Source organism: Eurytemora carolleeae, unplaced genomic scaffold (assembly GCF_000591075.1).
Source record: "Eurytemora carolleeae unplaced genomic scaffold, Eaff_2.0 scaffold199, whole genome shotgun sequence".
Classification (NCBI taxonomy): Eukaryota; Metazoa; Arthropoda; class Copepoda; order Calanoida; family Temoridae; genus Eurytemora; species Eurytemora carolleeae.
The window spans coordinates 415,937-436,518 of record NW_019396149.1 but is presented as its reverse complement, the minus strand read 5'-3'; the positions used below and the strand labels follow the sequence as shown (position 1 = coordinate 436,518).

At 31.3% G+C, this 20,582-nt stretch overlaps 1 protein-coding gene across 1 annotated transcript in view; it reads left to right on the top strand.

Annotated features, from left to right (window-relative positions):
* The window catches only part of LOC111696511 (rho-associated protein kinase 2), a 38,781-nt gene extending 18,458 nt beyond the window's left edge, over positions 1 to 20,323 (top strand). Inside the window, exons 16-37 of the mRNA XM_023466121.1 lie at positions 4,312 to 4,375; positions 4,842 to 4,949; positions 5,833 to 5,949; positions 6,874 to 6,944; positions 8,290 to 8,360; positions 8,438 to 8,666; positions 8,726 to 8,782; positions 8,869 to 8,959; positions 9,842 to 9,923; positions 10,670 to 10,808; positions 10,905 to 10,972; positions 11,624 to 11,717; positions 13,216 to 13,248; positions 13,581 to 13,663; positions 14,453 to 14,486; positions 15,920 to 16,036; positions 16,552 to 16,622; positions 16,672 to 16,747; positions 17,422 to 17,491; positions 17,996 to 18,053; positions 19,364 to 19,453; positions 20,234 to 20,323. Coding sequence (XP_023321889.1) covers positions 4,312 to 4,375; positions 4,842 to 4,949; positions 5,833 to 5,949; positions 6,874 to 6,944; positions 8,290 to 8,360; positions 8,438 to 8,666; positions 8,726 to 8,782; positions 8,869 to 8,959; positions 9,842 to 9,923; positions 10,670 to 10,808; positions 10,905 to 10,972; positions 11,624 to 11,717; positions 13,216 to 13,248; positions 13,581 to 13,663; positions 14,453 to 14,486; positions 15,920 to 16,036; positions 16,552 to 16,622; positions 16,672 to 16,747; positions 17,422 to 17,491; positions 17,996 to 18,053; positions 19,364 to 19,453; positions 20,234 to 20,323 — 1,913 coding nt within the window. The remainder of the gene's footprint in view (positions 1 to 4,311; positions 4,376 to 4,841; positions 4,950 to 5,832; positions 5,950 to 6,873; positions 6,945 to 8,289; positions 8,361 to 8,437; positions 8,667 to 8,725; positions 8,783 to 8,868; positions 8,960 to 9,841; positions 9,924 to 10,669; positions 10,809 to 10,904; positions 10,973 to 11,623; positions 11,718 to 13,215; positions 13,249 to 13,580; positions 13,664 to 14,452; positions 14,487 to 15,919; positions 16,037 to 16,551; positions 16,623 to 16,671; positions 16,748 to 17,421; positions 17,492 to 17,995; positions 18,054 to 19,363; positions 19,454 to 20,233) is intronic.
* The last annotated feature ends 259 nt before the right edge of the window (positions 20,324 to 20,582 follow it).

Genomic DNA, 20,582 nt, shown 5'->3' with positions numbered 1-20,582 from the left:
GCTCTATGGTCTTTTTTACATTTTCTTTATAGTTTTTTTAGGCCATTTTCTCAATAGTAATTTTCTCTAGGGTAATTTTTTTGATCATTTTCTATTTTGTCATTTTTCTATGGCAATTCTGTTTAGTTATTTTCTTTTCGTTTTTTCCGTATGGTTGTTATTTCTATAACAGGCGTTTTTTGTTTTTTATTTTCTTTGGTGGTTATTTTACATGAGATAATTTTCTATTTGATTGTTTTTAATAAGTACGGTCATTGGTAATATTCTTTTTGAACATGCAATTATGAATCTTTATTTACAAATAAAAATAACGCTATATTGAAAATATGCACATAATAATAAAAGCATATTTTTGTTTATACATGACACTGTAAAAAAACTTCTTTTGTCACAAACCATTCATACACAATTGGCGGGACTCGGTGAAAAAATGTCCAAAAATATTACTTGTATATTATGTGAAAAAGTATTCCTAAGAGAGGGTAAAACTCTCATAATGTGGGGAGGCGGAGGGGGGTCGTCGTATTGCTCTAAAATGCCGTTTTAACAGAGACTGAGAATATTTTTAAAATAATAGTCCAACTATGAAGGTTAAAACGATATTACAGAGTAGAATGTTTCATCGACGACCCCCCCTCCTTATGGGAGTTGTTTCAGTACGTCGTCTAAACTTTAAACCCTTTAATTGCATTTCTTATCATATTCATGTATAACGGGGGGGCATCCCTTGCACTTTTTAGTTAAAATTTGACTCGATTATCTGAAATACAGGACAGAGGAGCCTTAATTTAATACATTTTTTAATCGGGTGCACTAAAGCAACTTAGTTAGAAAAGACACCGCTAGGAGTCACTATGCAGTGAAGTCATGAATCTCATAAATTCGCTGTGTTTGTGTGCTCATACAAGGGTACATGTTGATGGATCATTTCATATTTTCCCACTTTATTTAAGATTAAATTACTAAAATTGGTCTATTAAAAAATGATGAAAAACAGTATGCTCATAATTTCTTTTTAAAGCCAGTAGGCCAATTTCAACATCATCTGTAAGCTCGTACCATCGTGTGTCCCGTAAACTGTTCGTCAATTTTATCTGTATATCCTAGAGGTAACTTCCAAGTAAAAGAGTATGTTCATACTATCCACTATAAGTATGGGACTAAAGCTGTCGCCTGCGTGTATTATCCAAATATTATTAATTAAAGCGCAAAATATTATTCATTAAAGTGCCACTGCACAGTGTAAACCATGCAAATACCATACACAAGTTATTTAACTGAACTATGCGTGTACATATATGTACATTATATATGTACTAAATCTGGGAAAATTATATATGTACTATATCTGGGGAAATTATATATGTACTATATCTGGGGAAATTATATATGTACTATATCTGGGGAAATTATATATGTACTATATATTTACTAGTCTCCTGTTTATATATCTGTCAAGTCTACCATGTTTACAAGTCTCCTGTTTATATATCTATCAAGACTACCATATTTACTAGTCATTTCATATTTCCCCAGTTTATTTAAGATTAAATTACTAAAATTAAGATTAAGAAATGATAAAAACAACATGCTAACAATTTCTCTGTATAAATAATAAGCCAATTTGAAAGTATGATCAGCAAGGTATGCTCCACAATTGTCATCTATCCTTTGGAAAATGTTACATATTATTTGGTGTTCCAACAGGAACCATTTACATATTATAGTACAAGGTTCATACCATCCATCAGGTATAAGACTATAGCTGCCCCCTGGTATAAGATCACAATATTATTCACTAAAGCACAACTGCACAATGTAAACCATGCAAATACCATACACAAGTTATTAAAAAAACAACCTGCGTGCACATACAAATAAGTACATAATACATAATAAGTTAGAATCTGCACATGTAGGATGGATATATATGTACTATATCTGGGGAAATTAATATGTACTATATCTGGGGAAATTATATGTGTACTATATCTGGGGAAATTATATATGTACTATATCTGGGGAAATTATATTACCAGGTTCATTAGACTTAGGGATTAGAAAATTTCTCCCTGAAAAAAGGATTACATTGCATTCATTATTCTAACATTCTATATTTTAATTCTGAGAAATATAAATTTGAGAAAATCCGCAAATTTTCGCTTATTTTTACATGATTTCTTTTAGAATATCATAAAAAATTTGCCATTTAGAGTTATAATCTAAAATAGAGTGCCTTCTTATATTTTTATTTTGCTTATTTTGAGATTATAAAAAGAAAAAAATTTGAATTTATAAATGTTTAATGGTAGCAAAGCACAAAGGTGTTAACATTTGTCAAATTTCGAGGAAAAACGGCTAAATTAAAAGTTTGAGCTCCTTGTGCCACTCTTAAACATCATCAAAAAGGAAAAAATTATATATAAAACAAATATTTTGACCTCATTTATGAATGAAGAGGAGAAAAACTTTCTTAATTTTTAATTTATTTTTTTATAATCTTGATCTTCAAACTTTTTATTTTTGCCCCCTCCCCCCGCGGGAGGGGCTTTATACCTAATTTGACTTTAAGTGCAAGAACGGTACTGCATGAAAAAATCGATGCAGGACGCTTTGTTCAAGTTGATTAAGTAAAGTTTCTAAACTGGGATATTTATTTACCCAAGATTCAAGGGTGGGGGGGGGGGGGTAATAAACCCTAAGATTCCGGGAGAGGGGGGTCTCCCAATTAAGGTTCTAGGGGGTGATCCCCAAGATTATAGGGGTTCCCGTCAGATTTTAGGGAGGGTTGGCGAGTTAATTACCCCCAAGATTCTAAAGCTCATATTTTATATTCACTTGATGATATATAGTTATAAGAAAAGTCTGTATGCAAAGAAAATTTTACAGTTTTCATCAATCAATCAAGAAAAAAAATCTATGCTGGGCTTTTGAAATTTTAGCAGCTGGCGATTATATTCAACGATTTCAGATAACATCGCATTTTTTTTTCTTCTCAAAGTGGTCATCCTTAGACACCTTTTTGTATAATATATTGCTTGAGACAGAAGCAGGGGCGACGGATACAGAATTTAAGTGAGGTGGGTGGCTAGATTTATTTCGAAACAAAAAATATCCAGGTTTAGGAACCAAAAAACGCGCCGAAGGCTAATTGTTTGCTGACTTTCCTGTTTTCCGCTAGGTTTTCTTTCCCTTTATTGCTATTGAGAAGCTATTCTGAAAATTCACCCCTGAATCTGTCAGTTGGGTGCGAAGGTCCTCCTGCCCCCCCCTGTGTCCGCCCCTGGACAGAAGTTGTGTTTTTAGCAGTGTATAAACCAATATCCCAACTAATATATTATATAGTATTGTCCCCCTTCCTCAAGGGAAAATGTCAATATATGGTTTGGAAGAAAACAAATAAAAACAATATTTCATACGAGAGCCCGTTATTAAGGATAAACATAAATATTCTTTTTATCAGATTCTTCAAATAAATAACAAAAGAAAAAGAGCAAAATAAAATATGTGATTTATATACTTACCTTTATGATCATGTTTCGCCTTTTTTATTTCTTCCCTCATTCGTGAACAACCCATTTGTTCTTTTTTTTTAAACGTTATAGAATATGTAGTTCGTTCTCAAAATGATCGTCCATTTTGTATCTGTTTCGTTCGTTTTCTCTCTCGTTCTTTCAATAAAATCGTTCGTTTGGTGAAAAAAAGCAATTGTTGTTCGTCCATGGTTTGTTTTCTCTGAACAGAATCATTGTTCACGAAATTTTGTTAGTTCACAAAAAACGACGGCGCCATCTCTACTCATGTTCAAACAACTATAACTGTCACTATATAGAATAATCTAAATAATCTCAGTCAACACAATTTAAATGGACTCACCATTCACAGTGGTACCCTAATAATCGACTTTACCTGAGCTAAACTGTCAAGAATATTCTTGTTTTTCTTTCAGAAAATTGGTTTTATTCTGTAAAGTTGATATTTGGAACTTTTGGGGCAGAGAAACAAAATGTGTAGAAACCAAAAATCTTCATCATTGTTACTCAGATAACTGTGTACAGAGAGCCGTCGTGCATTGGGCATGCAGCATCCCTTTTAGTTTAGGCATGTGTCCTTTCTAGTTCAGGCATGCATCCTTTCTAGTTTGGGGTACAGTGGCAATTTTTGTCAATAACAAGAAATATAGATATTAACTTTTTGAAGATGCAAATATTAAATATTTCTATTTCTGCAAAGAAAGACATTTCAACTAAAAACAAGAGGCTGCAAAATTAAGACATTTTTAAAATTTTAATCTTGATTTATCAATGAAAGGTGGAAAACAAGACCTGCTGAGTGAAGAGAGCAAATCTTCAAAATCAGAAATCAATTCATTAAGGTTATTTTTCTCAAACTTGTATTGTGCATAAAATTATTCAATAGAACTATTTACCTCCCATCAAATTCTAATTTTCTAATCCCCATACCTTTGCAACCTAATGGTGTAAATTAAAACCCTTTGTTCTTTTACATTACAATTTGGTCAATTGCAAGGAATCAAGTTTGAAATATCAGAGGTTTCCATGCCATAAAAAATGTTTTAAACTTTAGGAAATGGTGATATGTAAATATCAGAATTTATGTTACAAATATAATTAAATTATAATTAAATAATTTAATTTGAAAAAATATAATTTAATTCTTCACGAAAATCCGGAACTCATTGAAATTTATACCACATGGCTACTTAAAAGATTATCATTATAACACTGCTATATGAAATGGATAATATAGAATCTTTAATAATTAAAAAAAATAATAGATCAACGTTTTATGAATGTTATTTATACCGGATCTTGTTTAAGGATGACGATAGATAATTTGAAAAGTATGGAATCCGAAATATCAATTCTAAAAAAGAATTCTTCAAGCTCTGATGTCAGTCTACTTCAGAAAGATATTATCTCCATTAGGTAAAATAGATTTCTCAGAATCAATTTATTCATATATATCATTTCGGTGGTTAAACGTCATTTTCTTTGTTTGTCTAAGGGAATATTTACAAAAATAAAAAGTTGGAATAGGTTTCAGAAATAATTTTTTCGTTCGAAAAAACTTATTTAAATGCTTTTCTAAATGACTCAATTTTCTGTGCGAAGTAAACAGGATAACTTTTATTTTGGTTGAAGGTGCAATGTAGGGAGAGGGAAGGTTCCCACCCTCTTCTGTAAACAGGATAACTTTTATTTTGGTTGAAGGTGCAATGTAGGGAGAGGGAAGGTTCCCACCCTCTTCTGTAAAAACAGCTTACTCTAGAGAACACTCAAACTTAAGTTCACTTTTTCAACTTAACAGTTGTTAAACAAAAACTGTATCACTCACATATAATTTGAAATATCAAAGGTATTCAAAACCAGGTTCATTAGACTTAGGGATTAGAAAATTTGGATTTGTGGCGTGCTTTAAATTTCATTCCATCAATCTTGAAGATACAAACATTGCAGACCACATTTTGGAAATTCTCAAAATTTAATGTGAAAAAGAAAAACGAAATTGTCAACACTAACTATTTCCGTCAATAATGAGAAAACAAAGATTTTTGGAACCTCAAATAATTTATTTTTATATCTTACTTGTCATTCTTAATATATTTTCATGTTTATGGAGACAGATGGAGACACCCTTTAGTTTTGTGATTTTTACAATTTATGACGTTAAAACATACAGATGCTTATATATACAGGAGTTTGAACAGGGAGGGGGGGGGGGGCTCAACCATAGTTTTCATTTACATGGGGGTGCCTCCTAAATTGTCCCCCCCCCCTCCTTTTTATGCATAATATGTTTAATATTAAGGTCTGATATTGAGAAGGTTGGAAAGGAAATGAAAGGGGTTTCTACCGAGATCAAGTATATTGACTCCACTATGAAGAAGGATTCAGCCAATGTAAAATCTGAACTGGCAGGATTTAGGTAAAATATTATGGTTGGTATAAACATATACATTTAGAGAAGGTTCTTGTACTTGCAAGTGTGACTCTATTGAATAAAGGACATTCCCGAGTCACAATGTTTTTAGATATACTAAAATTGAAAATATTTAAATCTTTAAATCCTTTATCTTTATCCTTTATCTTTATATAGCTAAATCTATATATATAAAGTAGTAATCTCTGTTTGTTTGTTTCTATATTCGTTCATAACTCAGGAACTCCTGGACCAATTTGTCTCAAATTTTGATTGGGAGACTTCTTAGCTTAGAGTGAAGTGGCCCTAATTCTATAGGGGATAATAGCTAAAATCTTAACTTGCGATCAAGCGCGGGTAAACGGCGAAAATAACTATAAAGTACCCCGGGCAATGCTGGGTTCTCAAGCTAATGGTAAATTAGAAAAAAAATCATAAAAGTGTAATATAGATGTTGTATAAATTTAATGTTTTTATTTAATGGAGGGGGGAAGGGGTTGGATGATAATTGTTAACCTTTGTCCTTTAAATACTTCAATTATCTGATATTGATATATACATTTCTGTAATTAGAGAAGTAATTTGGGATCAAGCACACATGCAACTAATCAATTATATGATTAAACTTATCTTAAATACAAATTATCTCAATCAATTACTTGGAAATATATATATATATTATAGTTATCAAACAATTGTTACAACATTGAATAACAAGCATATTTTTAATCATCGACAAATTTTCGATTACAATTTTTTATTTTCTAATCCCTACATCTGAACAACCTGATAGTGCAAACCTTTGAAATTTAAAAATTTGACGATTCAACCGGCCTTAAGTATATTTCATAGAAATATCGAAGGCCTATGACATCAGGTTGCAGAGATATCGGGATTAGAACAATTGAGTATGAATAACCTGTTTTTTAGTAAAACTGTGAAAGGACTTGAGAAAGATATGAACACTCTTCATAACATGGTCGAGGTATTAAATTCTCAAGGTAAATTTGGCGCATTTATCAAAATTTAAAAGTAACTGATTAATTGACATAAACTTTTAAAATCTGATGCATCAGATCTAATTATTTAAACTGTGAGTTTTGAATGATTTATTAAATGATTAAAAAAGTAATAAAAAAAACTAAAGTTTGTGTGTTAAGTATTCGTTTTAAAAATAATTTTTCTAAAATAATTTAATAAGAAGTTGTTGTTAAATTTGGAAATAAAATGAAAACATAACACATAACAATTTGTACTTCTAATGTTTTTAACTCACCACTAGGGTTTCCAAATTTTCGTTCAATCTCTTTTGTGAAAAAGTATCAGCATTCAAATGCTATGCGTTAGTAAGTTATTTAGAAAAAAACAACAAGGGAGGGGGTGGAAAACTACCCCCTAGCCGTGAATGTGATTGGGTTAAATAAAGTATCAACAGTAGTGCGAAACTTCAGATACAACACTAAACACTGAAAATGTAAAATCATTGATAGACAATTTATTTTATCAATTTTCATACATACTATTTTTATAATAATATATTAAGAAATTATTGATTATTTGCTAGTTTACCTTATCTATTAAATAACTTAAAAATGTGCGACACATTTACAGTTTGAAATCCAAAAATCTTCTTGACGAAAAAACAAATAGATTTTTTATCGAACGAAAATGAGGTCGAAAATTTCGTCGAAAGTACATCAAAATTCGCAAAATCTTTGAACAAAAATGAACGAATTTCGCGAAAATTTCGTTGGAAACCCTACGTCACCATTCAGAAAAAGAGAAACCATATATATAATATAATAAACATGAAGGCTATGCTGAGTATTTGTTTATGTTTTTTTTACTTTCCGACTCCTTTTGAATATTTTATATGTTTATGTATTCACTAATTCATGTTAGCTCTTACTTTGTCTAATTAGTCTAATGTAATGTGTCTATATATAGTGTTGTTTTTTTTGACTTATTAATGGTTAATACGTTATTTTTCTTTTTATGTAATATGTACCTTATGTACCAGAAATATGTACCTAAAGTAAATATGTACCTTATGTACCAGAAATATATACCTTAAGAAAATACCTTATGTACCAGAAATATGTACCTTAACTTTAAAGGGCACTAAACGCTAATTTTGTCTAGTACAAACAAATTTTAGCCTTTAGATTCTTTTTCTGTCAAGCCACCAATTTTCTTTGTCCATCTTAAAATTAAAATTTTCGCAAACATTTTTGTTTACATCTGAATGATTTTTAAAGGAATTAAACACCATTAAAGCAAAAAGCCAGCTTGAAACATAGAGTCTAATTTATATTAATATCATATTATTAAATTTGATATTTTTAGGTTCTGGCGTGGCTGACAGTGATATTAGCTCTATGAAGGCTGATATAAGAAAGGCTGCAACTGATATCAAAGTAAATATTTTTTCAAAACATAGTGTATGATATAAAAACATGTTTTCTTTTAGAAAAGAAAGACCAACCATTTTTAGGCCTGTGATAAGAGAATAGATGAAGCTGAGAAAAAGTCTACGAAATCTGTTGAGGATTGTAAAACCGGTTTTGAAAAAAAAATGGCGGAGAGTGAAACCGGTTTGGAAAAGAAAGTTGCAGATTGTTTGGACTTTATGAGTAAAAAAGTTGGAGAGTTTGAAACCAAACAGAAGAAAGTCACAGATGAACTCAATTTGAAGATTTCAAATGTATCAACTGAATTAAAAGGTAATAGAATTGTATTTTTATTACAAACATACAACATCTATTTTATATATGTATTGTAGGTTTTGATACAAAATTAGAAGCTTCTTCCAAAAGCAAACCAGCTTTTAATAGTAAAGGTAATTGATACTTTAAAATTTTATTTGATCTAAAATTCAAACATATTCAATTACAAAATAGAATTTTGAGATATTTTTATTTTCAGATTTAGAAACCAAAATCCAGCAGAGTAAAGATGAACTTAATACCGTCCTAGAGAATTCAATTAAGAAAACCAAGGATGAATTTAACACAAGGTAAATCCTTCGTGTCGGATTCACAATGGCACCATTGACACCTATTTTAGGAAACCACTACAGTTGAAAATAATTCTATTTCAAAATTTTAAACATTAATATATATAATTCATACTTGATCAAACACAGCTTTCAAGGGTACTGGTGGGAATCGGGCAAGGCCATTTTTTCAGTAAAATCGCTTGAAATTACGCTACAAGTCCCTTGAAAAAGACTGCGGACACTGTTTACAGTAGTCTTCATTTTAAAGAATTTCTTGGTCAGTCAAAGGGATACGAGTTTTTTGGGGCTTAAGTTCAGCTAGAATTTCATTAATAGTCCCTTCCATTTTCTCTGAAGACATAGGAATAACTCTGTATTTGTATTCCGTATGGTTATAGACATATTCTATAGACATATTCTAAACAGCTTTCTGTTCTGAGCCGGCGATTTAAAAAATTCAAGAAAATACGACTCGGGTTTAAGCTGTTGTTGAGCCTTATTTACGGCTCGGGCTTTCGGATTTAAGTTGCATCTAATTTTCAACAGAGTTTAGTTCATAAAACCGGTTTAATTTTGTATTTGGAGGATTTTCATAGTTGGAATTGGCGCATTCCGGGTTTTGATGAGAAGAAGACCCAACGTTGAGCCTTATTCTCCACTAAAACCAACCAAGGTCGGTTTTATTTTCATTGGGCTTAAGTCCTTAAGTCAAGCCTAAGATCTCGCAGCTGTCAATCACGTGACACAAGCTGTCGTCATAGTTGGGTCGAAGATTGGGTCTTAAATTCGGGTTTAAGGAATTACGGCTCGAGCCGAAGTTTTTAAATCGCGGGCTCTGAAGAGAAAAACCAATTATACTTTTTACATTTTTTACAAAAGAAAAAACTCTGTATTTGCTAGAATAACACGTTGTGAAACAAAACAGCAGAAGATACAAGATGACTTATCAAAAATAAATACAGACACGGGGTCTAAAATCCAGGTAATTGTAATCTTCTTACATTTTTATCTTATTGTTCGAAGTCGAAGAATGCATGAATATTCAGTATTTGAAAAGAGAAACCCCCAGCATGAAAGAAGAAGAAATTGATGTCAATATTATTCATCTATAAAAGAAGTTTTTAGGAAAATTATTTTTTTTCCAGAGACTGAAAAAATTTTTATATTTTTGTCGAGAAATTTAATTTTTGTACTTGTATTTCCTGCAGTTCATGTGAAGCATTTTTGTAGACTACTAATTACAATTATTATTTCATAATCCTTGTAAATTTTCAACCTGATTTTGGCAAATATTAATTTTTCTATGGAAATTTTGAATCTCTAAAAACATTCAAATCAACATTTTTTCTGCAGTAAGAGTTTAAAACTTTCTTTTTGCAAAAGTAACTTTTTACCGAGTAATATTTAGTTTAAAACTTTGCTAAACATTTGTGTAATTGCCGAGTACAGAGAGATGTGTGTGTACACTTATCATAAACTGCTTTTATACGATTGCGACTGTTTCGAGAAGTGTACACACATGGTAGTATCATCTATTTTTCTATCCAATTAGAGATGAATCCTTACATCGGTAAATATAAATATTATATAAATATATTTACTTCTACTGAAACTACAGTAATAGGGGGCTGGGCACTGCGGCCATACATCCATCTAGCAGCTGTGAAATGGCGTAACCAAACCCAAAGTAACATCTTTGTATCTCCCTTCAACTCTTTTATTTTACAGGGTGTGGAAAAAAAGACTGAGACAATGGAGATACAAGTGAAAAAGATTCAAGATTTGGAAAAGAGAATGAAAAAGGAGGAGGATAGTCTTATTGTGACAAACAAGCAAATTGAATCCATTCAGAATGACATCAAACAAGGAAAAAATAATTTGAATGACATCAATACTATTTTTAAATATTGTCAGTAGAAAAAAAACAGAATTAATTGGAATATTTCTTAATATTTTGATGTAGGGAGTAAACAAGGCGAAAACAGTTCAGATCTAAAAAAAGAAATCGAGAAATTGAACAAGGAAATTAAGGTGAACAAAACTGTTATTTTTTTTCCATTTCAAATCTTAAAAATAAAATGGCGTCAATAAATAAGTCAAGGAACATTTTTTACGATATTTAACTTCATTTAAAAAAGCTGAGGAATAATTATCGTCTTTTTTTCTTCTTTTGATTAAGAACAATCGGTGAGTATTTTTCAATTTACAATGATTAAAATTGATATCGAATAATCATGGTAATAAATTCTAGTTAAGTGCATTTTATTTGATTAAACCGTTTATAGTATGAAACATATTATTCAACATTTCAAACATATTGTTTAACATATCAAACATATTGTTCAGTATATCAAACAAATTGTTCAACACATCAAACATATTGTTCAATAAATCAATAATATTGGTCAATATATCAAACATATTTTTCTACATATTAAACATATTGTTCAACATATCAAACATATTGTTTCACATATTAAACACATTGTTCAACATATTAAACATATTGTTCAACATATCAAACATACTGATCAATGTATGGAACATACTGTTCAACATATCAAACATATTGTGCAACATATTAAACATTCAACATACTGTTTCACATATCAAACAAATTGTTCGTCATTATTATCATTTTTACTATTACTAATATTATTTTAACTCCAACTTCTATTTCAGGCTGGTCTATCAGGATGTGAGGGTAAGCAGAGTAATCTGGAAACCCAGGTTTCACAGGTTAAAATCAGTCTGAAGGAAGTATCTGCTAAGATAGGTAAATAATGGTATCTAACACTAAACTAAGCTAGTGGGGTAGGTCACTAATATGCTTATGATAGGCTGGGTACTGTAAAAGCATAGAGAATAGATTATATAGAGAGGAATTAAAAGAATCTCTCGGTATAAATTTTTTCAGTCCCTTTCAGCCTGAAAGGGAGTTCAAAGTGTACAAATCATGTAAATGTTCAAAAAGTATATGCAGTAGAGTACATTAATACAGTACGTTCCCTAGACTATCCATTTCAATTTCGAATTTTTTAAACTGTTAAATAAACTTTATAATGAATTTGGTGAAAAAAACATCATTTGATTTATAGTTATAACGGAAAATCATCGTTTGTAAAGTAGAAGGCATAGAGTCTATGTGAAATGATCATTGTTTAATTATGAAACCAGCCTATTTCATAATTTGGTTTTCTTTTAACAATAATTTTAGATTTTCTATAAAATGATATTCCAGGGCCCAACAGGTAATATAGCATAAATATGTGAAGTACACCTGCAGTATGGAAACAGTACAACAAAATGGCCGTTTTACACTTTTTTCTAGTAAATTCCTCTCCATATATTCTATTCTCTATGTGCAAAAGATCAAAGTTGAAACCCAGTCGGCATAGGATAGGGTAGGTCCGGTATACTTGCCGTGCATCACTAAGGCCGGTACAAATGGTCTGTCCTGTACTTGCCGTGGGTTGCTCATGCCGGTACAGGGGGTGGGTCCGGTACTTGCCATGCGTCACTAAGGCCGGTACAAGGGTTCAGTCCTGTACTTGCCATGCGTCACTATGGCCGGTACAAGGGGTGTCCGGTATACTTGCCGTGCATCACTAAGGCCGGTACAAAGGGTCTGTCCGGTACTTGCCGTGGGTTACTCATGCCGGTACAGGGGGTGGGTCCGGTACTTGCCATGCGTCACTAAGGCCGGTACAAGGGGTTGGTCTGCTACTTGCCGTTCGTCACTAAGGCCGGTACAAGGGTTCAGTCCGGTACTTGCCATGCGTCACTAAGACCGGTACAAGGGTTCAGTCCGGTACTTGCCGTACGTCACTAAGGCCGGTACAAGGGGTTGGTCTGGTTCAAATTCAATTTAACCCTAGTTCACCATTAACATGGTATCCAAAGGAACTTAATACTCGCAACAAGTTTTAATTTTTTAATCTCTATATCATTGAACAACGTTATGTGCCAGACCTTTGATATTTGATACTATTCTTTTGTTTCGAAACAGTCGAAGTTTGAAATATGAAAGGTGTACACAACCAGGTTGCAAATATATAAGGAATGAGAAAATTAAAGCTTTTGGAAAGTGGTCACTTCCTTTAAATATATATTTTCAAACGAGAAAAATGTTTTCGTTAAAAATATATTTTCAAACCTAATAATGAATTTAAAGAAAAAAGAAAAGTTTACACATTTTTAACATTGAAGAAATATTAATAAGAACATTTAATGCCAGATTTTTATATAATTATGAGATATTTTTTTCATTTTAGACAAACTCGAGAAGCCTAAAACAACTAAAACAGGTGATAGGATTATCTTTATATAAAGTTGTAAATTGTTTGCCTGTCTGTCTGTTTGTTCGATCATAACTCAGGAACCCCTAGACCGATTTGCCTTGATTTAGATTGGGGAACTCGGGAAACCCACGGGAATGTTCTTAGCTTGGTGTTGAGATTCTAAGTTAAGTGGGTCGTCTATGAAAGCGAAAATTTAGTTTCCCAGTAAAATCGTTCAAGTGCGGGTAAACGGAGTGAGTAAATTTTAGTATCCTTGGCAGCGCTGGGTTCCCGGATGCTATTATATTAATATTTTACCAATAAAAAACCTGAATACAAAACAATAAATGTTTGTTTAGAAGTGAGCAAAGAAGATTTAGACTCTCTCAACAAAACTTTAAATCAAACCCAGAAGAAACTAGAAGATAAATTTAGCTCTCAGGAAAACATTCAAAATATTTTAATTTACTGTTTTCTTAAAAGGGACCGTGAACGGATTTTTAAGTGACTTTACATTATTAAAGAAGCAAAGGTATCATTGATCAGACAAAGGTTTTTAAAGTACCATTGTAAATTTGTCATGACACTACAAAAATACTTGTACAGATATCCTTTAAATACATAATCGTAATTGTCATTAATAATAGAAACTAAAATCAAATTTTCTTTGAAAAAGATTGACATAAAAAATGTAATTATGTAAATTATGCAAAAAAAAACAATAAAAAAATATTTATGAAGGTTGGGATCTTTTTTCTTCAAATGCCTTTTCCAATCATGACTATCTATTAAAGTGATTTCTGATCCCGCGATTTAAAAAATTCGGGAAAATAGGGCTAGGGTCTAAGCTGCCGTTAGGCATTATTTAAGACTTGAGCTTTCAGATTCAAGCTGCATCTTATTTTCAACGGAGTTGAGTTAAAAGAACCGGTTTAATATTCTATTTGGCGGATTTACATGGTAGAAATTGGCGCAAATCGGGTTTTGATGAGAACAAGACTCAACATTGACCCTTATTTTTCCACTAAAACCAACCAAGTTTGTTTCATTTTCTTTGGCCTAACTCCTTAAGTCGAGCCGAAGATCTTGCGGCCATCAATTATGTGACACAAGATGTCGTCAGAGTTGGGTCGAAGATCGGGTCGGGTTTAAAAATTACGGCCCGAGTCGTAATTTTTAAATCGCGGGCTCTGGGAAAGGAAGGTTTGGATTTTTTAATGTTGATCTTCAGGAGAAAGGAATGAAAGAACTAAGTGAAAAAGTAGGTAAGTCAAATTAGCATTAAATGCATCTAAACAATTTGCGCAGGAAGGGATTTACCTTTGACCATGGTTTACTATAGTCCACAGGGAATTATTTTCCGTGTCAATTTTAAGTTTTTTAAATTATTTTATCTTTGTCAAGAATGCAAAGAAATTCAATTAGTCGTATTTTGATGGTTATCCTTATTAGTTAATGATGTATTTTTAACAATTTATTTTCAATTTTTTAAAACAAAATTTAAAAAGAGCAATGATTTTTTTTCTTTTGTATCTTCTCTTTATTCTGATCATACATCTGTTTTCTGTTCTTCTCTTTTAGATCTACGCATTCTAATCTCTTGTAGACAAGGGAAAAATGCACTTTGACACATATTTCTGATTATACACTCTTATCAGAACTCCCCCATAATAATGACAAATGGGATAAGAAAGGTTAGGCAAGGAGTGGATATTTTCAACAAAAGAATTTTTGATTTTTGTAAGTTCATCTCGGACAGTGCTTCAGACCTTGTCTATAACAGCTATCTTTCCCTCGCAATCAGCATATTATAAACTGGTATCATAGTGCATGGTGCACAACCTATCAGGATTCTACTTCAGATGTTTCCATTTTCCTTGTTTCTGGCAAGAGGGAGCGGGAAGAGAGAGAGAGATAGAACCCACAATTTTTTCCTTTTTTTTCCAAGTAAGGTGTACTGTCATGTTATTCCACACAGGGTTCTGTTCAGCTACAAGAAACTGGAGAGAGTTGTAGAAGAACCTGACTGTTCTGAGCTCCCTTGATGCTTACACATAGAACCAGATTCAATTGAAAGAATTAACGTCTTTCCAATGAGTTCGGATACTTAATAACAGCTAACCAGGCTTGCTATTAAGGAGTATATTTAAAGCTGTCAGTAGCAAAATCTGGATCCAGCTAGGTAAAACAACTCCATTCTCCAGGTTAATACAGTGTTGAAAAATTATCGCAGGCCTTTAATGTTTCTTGTAGTTCCGTTTTTTTTCTTTTCCCTTAATCATGTATGTTTATCTTCTATATATATGAAAAAAGGAATCTCTGTTTGTTTATTTTGATGTCTGATCATAACTCATGAACCCCTTCGCCGATTCAGGAATTGGTTTACTTTTTAATACTTATACTTGCGTATAATTAATTTTCCATGCAAAGTTGGATTCTCACGTTATATAATGCTATACAATACAGTTACATCTAATATAAATTTTAAACTGGGGAAGAAAAGGAGTAATTTTCCTTAATAACGTCTAATTAAAAATTCTTTACTGACACTGCTCAGTGCACAAGCTTTGAAGTATTTAATTTTCATAAATTTTAAATTCAATTCCAGTTATTTCCCAAACTACGACTAATCCTGTGCTATCACTTAGAAATAATGGTTATGATGATAACCAAAATAATAATGATACTTTCGTGGCAGGGAAGTTGGAGAAAACAGATAATAAACCTGGAATGGGTAGTGAAACCTCAAAACTGACAACACTGAGTAAAGCTATAGATGCCATACAAGATAATTCTAAATCTTTGGAAACCATGGGTAAAATTAGATTTAGGTTTAAAATTATCATTCAAGTGTTGAATAGAAATACAAAAAAAAAATTTTTAAATAGTTAAAATAGTTAAAATGTTTATTTGAATTTTCAAAAATACATATTAAAAATGTACTAATATATACTAACCAAATTAAAAAAACACTTTGATTATGGTAATATTTATTGTAATTTTAAATTATTTACATTTTGTATAAGCAAAAAAAAATGGGCCCGATCGGTTCCGCCGTTTCGGCTTTCATTGGGCACAAACATTTATATAATAAAAAAACGTAGTGTTTGCGACAAACTCAAATATTTCTAATCCCTATATCTTTGCAACCTTAAGGTGTATAGACCTTTGATATTTCAAGCTTGGACTATTTAATCTTTCAAAATTTATAGTTCGAAATATCTAAGATCTACGACATCGGATTGTACAGATATAGGGATTATAGAATCAGTTTTTGATGTTTTTGATGTTTATTTTATTTATTTTGTTTCTTTTGTTTCTTTTGTTTAGTTAAAAATCTGAAAACTGAGTTCACTACTCAGAAGGATTTAGACAAGGTTAAAGCAGAAATTATAAATAAGGTAACAATTTTTTTTATGAAAATATAATATTTTAAAATTTTTTTATTAGGTTGGAGGTGGGGGAAAGGAGCTGGATCCTAATCATCCTGATATTGGACCTATCATGGACTCACTTATTATGACGAGTAAGTAATTTGTTTGCTATTGGACCTATTATGGACTCACTTATTATGACGAGTAAGTAATTTGTTTGCTATTGGACCTATTATTGACTCACTTATTATGACGAGTAAGTAATTTGTTTGCTATAGGACCTATTATGGACTCACTTATTATGACGAGTAAATAATTTGTTTGCTATTGGGCCTATCATGGACTCACTTATTATGACGATTAAGTAATTTGTTTGCTATTAGACCTATTTTGGACTTACTTATTATGATAAGTAAGTAATTTGTCTGATATTGGACCTATTTTGAACTCACTAGTCAAATAAGTAACTTGTCTGATATTGGACCTATTATGGACTCACTAATTATGACAATAAAACTTGATTACTTTGTTTTGAGTTTCACGCTTTTTAGAATCTTTTAAATTACAATTACAGGAGAGTTCTTAAAAAACGAGTAATTTTTTAATCTTGTATTTTAACAAAAAAAAATTAATGCATGTTTTATTCGGCATTTGTTCATGATTGAATGTTATTACTTTGTAAATTTTGTCTTTGACACATAATGGGGGGGGGGGGGGCACCCCAAATTATTTCCTTGACGAAAGACGATTTAGTTGTCATGCCCTGAAATTTCCACAACCTAGTCTGAACAGAAATAATTTTAATTAAAAAAATATTTTTTTATAGATGATAGACCTTATGTTGACTGCACAACTCTAACACCAATGACTGGAAATGGATTGGTGAAATTTGAACGGTAATATTTTAAACCCGGAGTTTTTACTTCTAAGTTGGAGAATTCAATGTACCCTTTAACATATTTTGACAATTTTCTTATTTTTTTTCTGTAGTAAAAATGCGAGAGTCACTTCTTTGGTGAGATCACAATTGAAAATAATCAATAAAAAAATAACATTTGTTTCTTATTAGTACTTGATCTTACAAAGCTTTTTGGTACCGTTGTTAATCGGAAGGAGTCATATAAGACGAAATTCGACGACAAACAATCGTTTTTTTCAACGTTAAAAAGTTCGTCGTTTCGTTAACGATCATTAACATATTTATCAATGAAAAAATTATTCAAAAACGATAGTTTTTTTAAACAATCGTATAAAAAACAAGTGCTTATTGTTTCTATAAAAAACGATCGTTATTTGTTTTCTAAAAATTCAAAAAGATTGGGTCGTTTTTTTCCGAAAACGATTAACAACCATAGTAAACAATAATCGGACATCTAGTTTAAAAATGTAATCAAATTTAGATTCAATGCTCTGAATAAACTGCCCTGGGATGATGCTAATGATCAATTTGTCATTCAGGTATATTCTAGGTCATAGAGTACATAACGGTTCATAAACTGTCATAAATTAAGTACATAACAGTTCATAAAGTGTCATAAATTAAGTACATACTCAAAAAAATTTTGTCAGACAGTACGCTTTGAGTGTAATTGTTTTCATAGAGCACGCTTGAGTGTAGTTCTTGTGACCAAGGTCGGTTTCGGGGGTGCAGTCCATTACCCCCCCCCCTGAGTGAAACTAGATTTTCACAAAGTAATTTTTTATTTAAATTAGATTTTTATTTTTAAATGTATATAAAGAATAAAGTTTACTTGAAAATTACAACATTGTAAAAATAAACATAATTTTTTTTTTTTAAACATTGCAATTTCAGGATTTGAAGTAAAAAACAGCATTTTTTAATTTGGTTGGGTCTGCGCTCAATAATATACCAAATTCTTAAAATATCCATATGGTTTGTTCTTGTATAATATACTTCCAAGATCTTTAAAGTTCTTATATAATATACTTCCAAGATCTTTAAAGTGAACGGCATTATTAAATTAAACATGTGAACGAAGCGTCAAAAAAAAATCTGTTCTTCTAGTGTCTTTTCCTGTATTTCTTAGTGTCTGATAGTCCCTGGCCAAGTCATATTCACTATATACATATAGTCCCTTATTTCAGTCAACAGCATTTTTTTTGTAATTTATCTAACATTTGTCCACTATATAGTCCCTTAACCGTAGATCTATGTAGTCCTAAAAAACTAAATTTTTACTCTGATCTAAGATATTGACCAAAACGATTTTTTAAACGATTAGTAAAATCGTTTTGATCAATATCTTTGCTCAGAGAAGAAGAAAACTGCATAATATAACAAAAGCAAACTTGTCCAGAATACAATTTGGAAACGTTATATCTCACTCTAAATGTCTGAAAACAATGCCCGATTACTTACAATATGAACTGGCAATGCTGGGTACTTTTACTAGTTCAATCTCATTTCAAAACAGACTTACTCAAAAATATTTTAAATTATCTCATTATACGTAATTTTCTGGATATTTAGCTAATCACTGTAATCATTTTTAGATCATATACACTATATCAATTATAGAAATAATATGGACAATATAGTCTACAAAAACCATCATTATCAATATAATCAAAGAAACCTTTACCATCTTTTTGTGTCATAATGTGGGTTAATATATACCAGAAAAAATCTATCTATCTCTCTATCTATATATCTATCTATCTATCTATCTATCTATATCTCTATCTATATATCTATATATCTATCTATCTATCTATCTATCTATCTATCTATCTATCTATCTATCTAGGAGCCAGGTGTATATGCTGTATTTATCTCTGCTATCCTACAGGATGCCGGACTATCTATAAAGATTGCCAGTAATATGTTAGAGAGAGAGGTATTATATTTTTTTATGGAATTATAATTTGGATTCACCAAAATTTTGCCCAGGTTGATCATCAGAAAAAAGTCTAAAACTATTACATTAAAACTTCTTAACTTAAAAAAAAAGTTTAATATTTTGTATGTGCATTACTTATCAACCTTCTAATCTAATTTAAAAAGCCATTTTACAAATTTACAAACACACACTAAACACTAAAAATTATCTAATAAAAATATGTATTTTTTATACGTACTTTTCATTCTTTGATCGTATGTTTTTTTTAATAGGGGCCGGGGGGATAAAATATCAAGATCTTTGTAACAGATTCAAGTTTAGGCAGGCATAATTCTACAGAAAGAACCAGAAAACTCAGAAATAGAAAGACGACTTTATAGACTCAAATTATAATTTTCAATACTCCAATTAAACATTTGCAGTGTGCATAGACAAAGGAATTGAGCTTTCGTCACAAACTCAAATTTTCTAATCACTATATCTTTGCAACCTGATTGTGTAAACTTTTGATATTTCAAACTTAGATTATTTTGAAATATATAAGGTCTACGACATTTGGTTAAGTAGATATAGGGATTAGAAAATCAGAGTTAGTGGCAAAGACTCAATTCCTTTCACTTAATAAGTTACTCGCAAAACTATGTGCCTTTTTAATTGCATCAAATACACTTAAAGCATTGCAATAATGTCATCTTGCTTTTTACCTACTGTCATGTTTCGTGGGACACCCTGTACTTTATGCCATTCATTTTTATTTTTATTTTCATAATATTCTAGGTTTGCAGTGTTGGATCACGTGATGGGCTTGTAGGCAGTCAGGCTCCTGCATACGTTTTTAGAAGTGGGATGTTCCAGGTGTATACATAGTGGATTTTTAATAGGCCCTCTAGATGTCGGCTTTTCAAGATTTGGATGAAACTCGTTCACAATAATCCTGAGGTAGAAGCCCAGAGGAGTTTCGCGCATTCGGCGTAGAATTACAAGACAGAGAGACTCTTTTCTACGCCGACTGCGCGAAACTCCTCTGGGCATCTGCCTCAGGGTTATTGTGAACGAGATTCAATTAAATTTTGAAAAGACGACATCCAGTGTCCTATCTGTTATTTAAATTTGTCTATGATTAGGC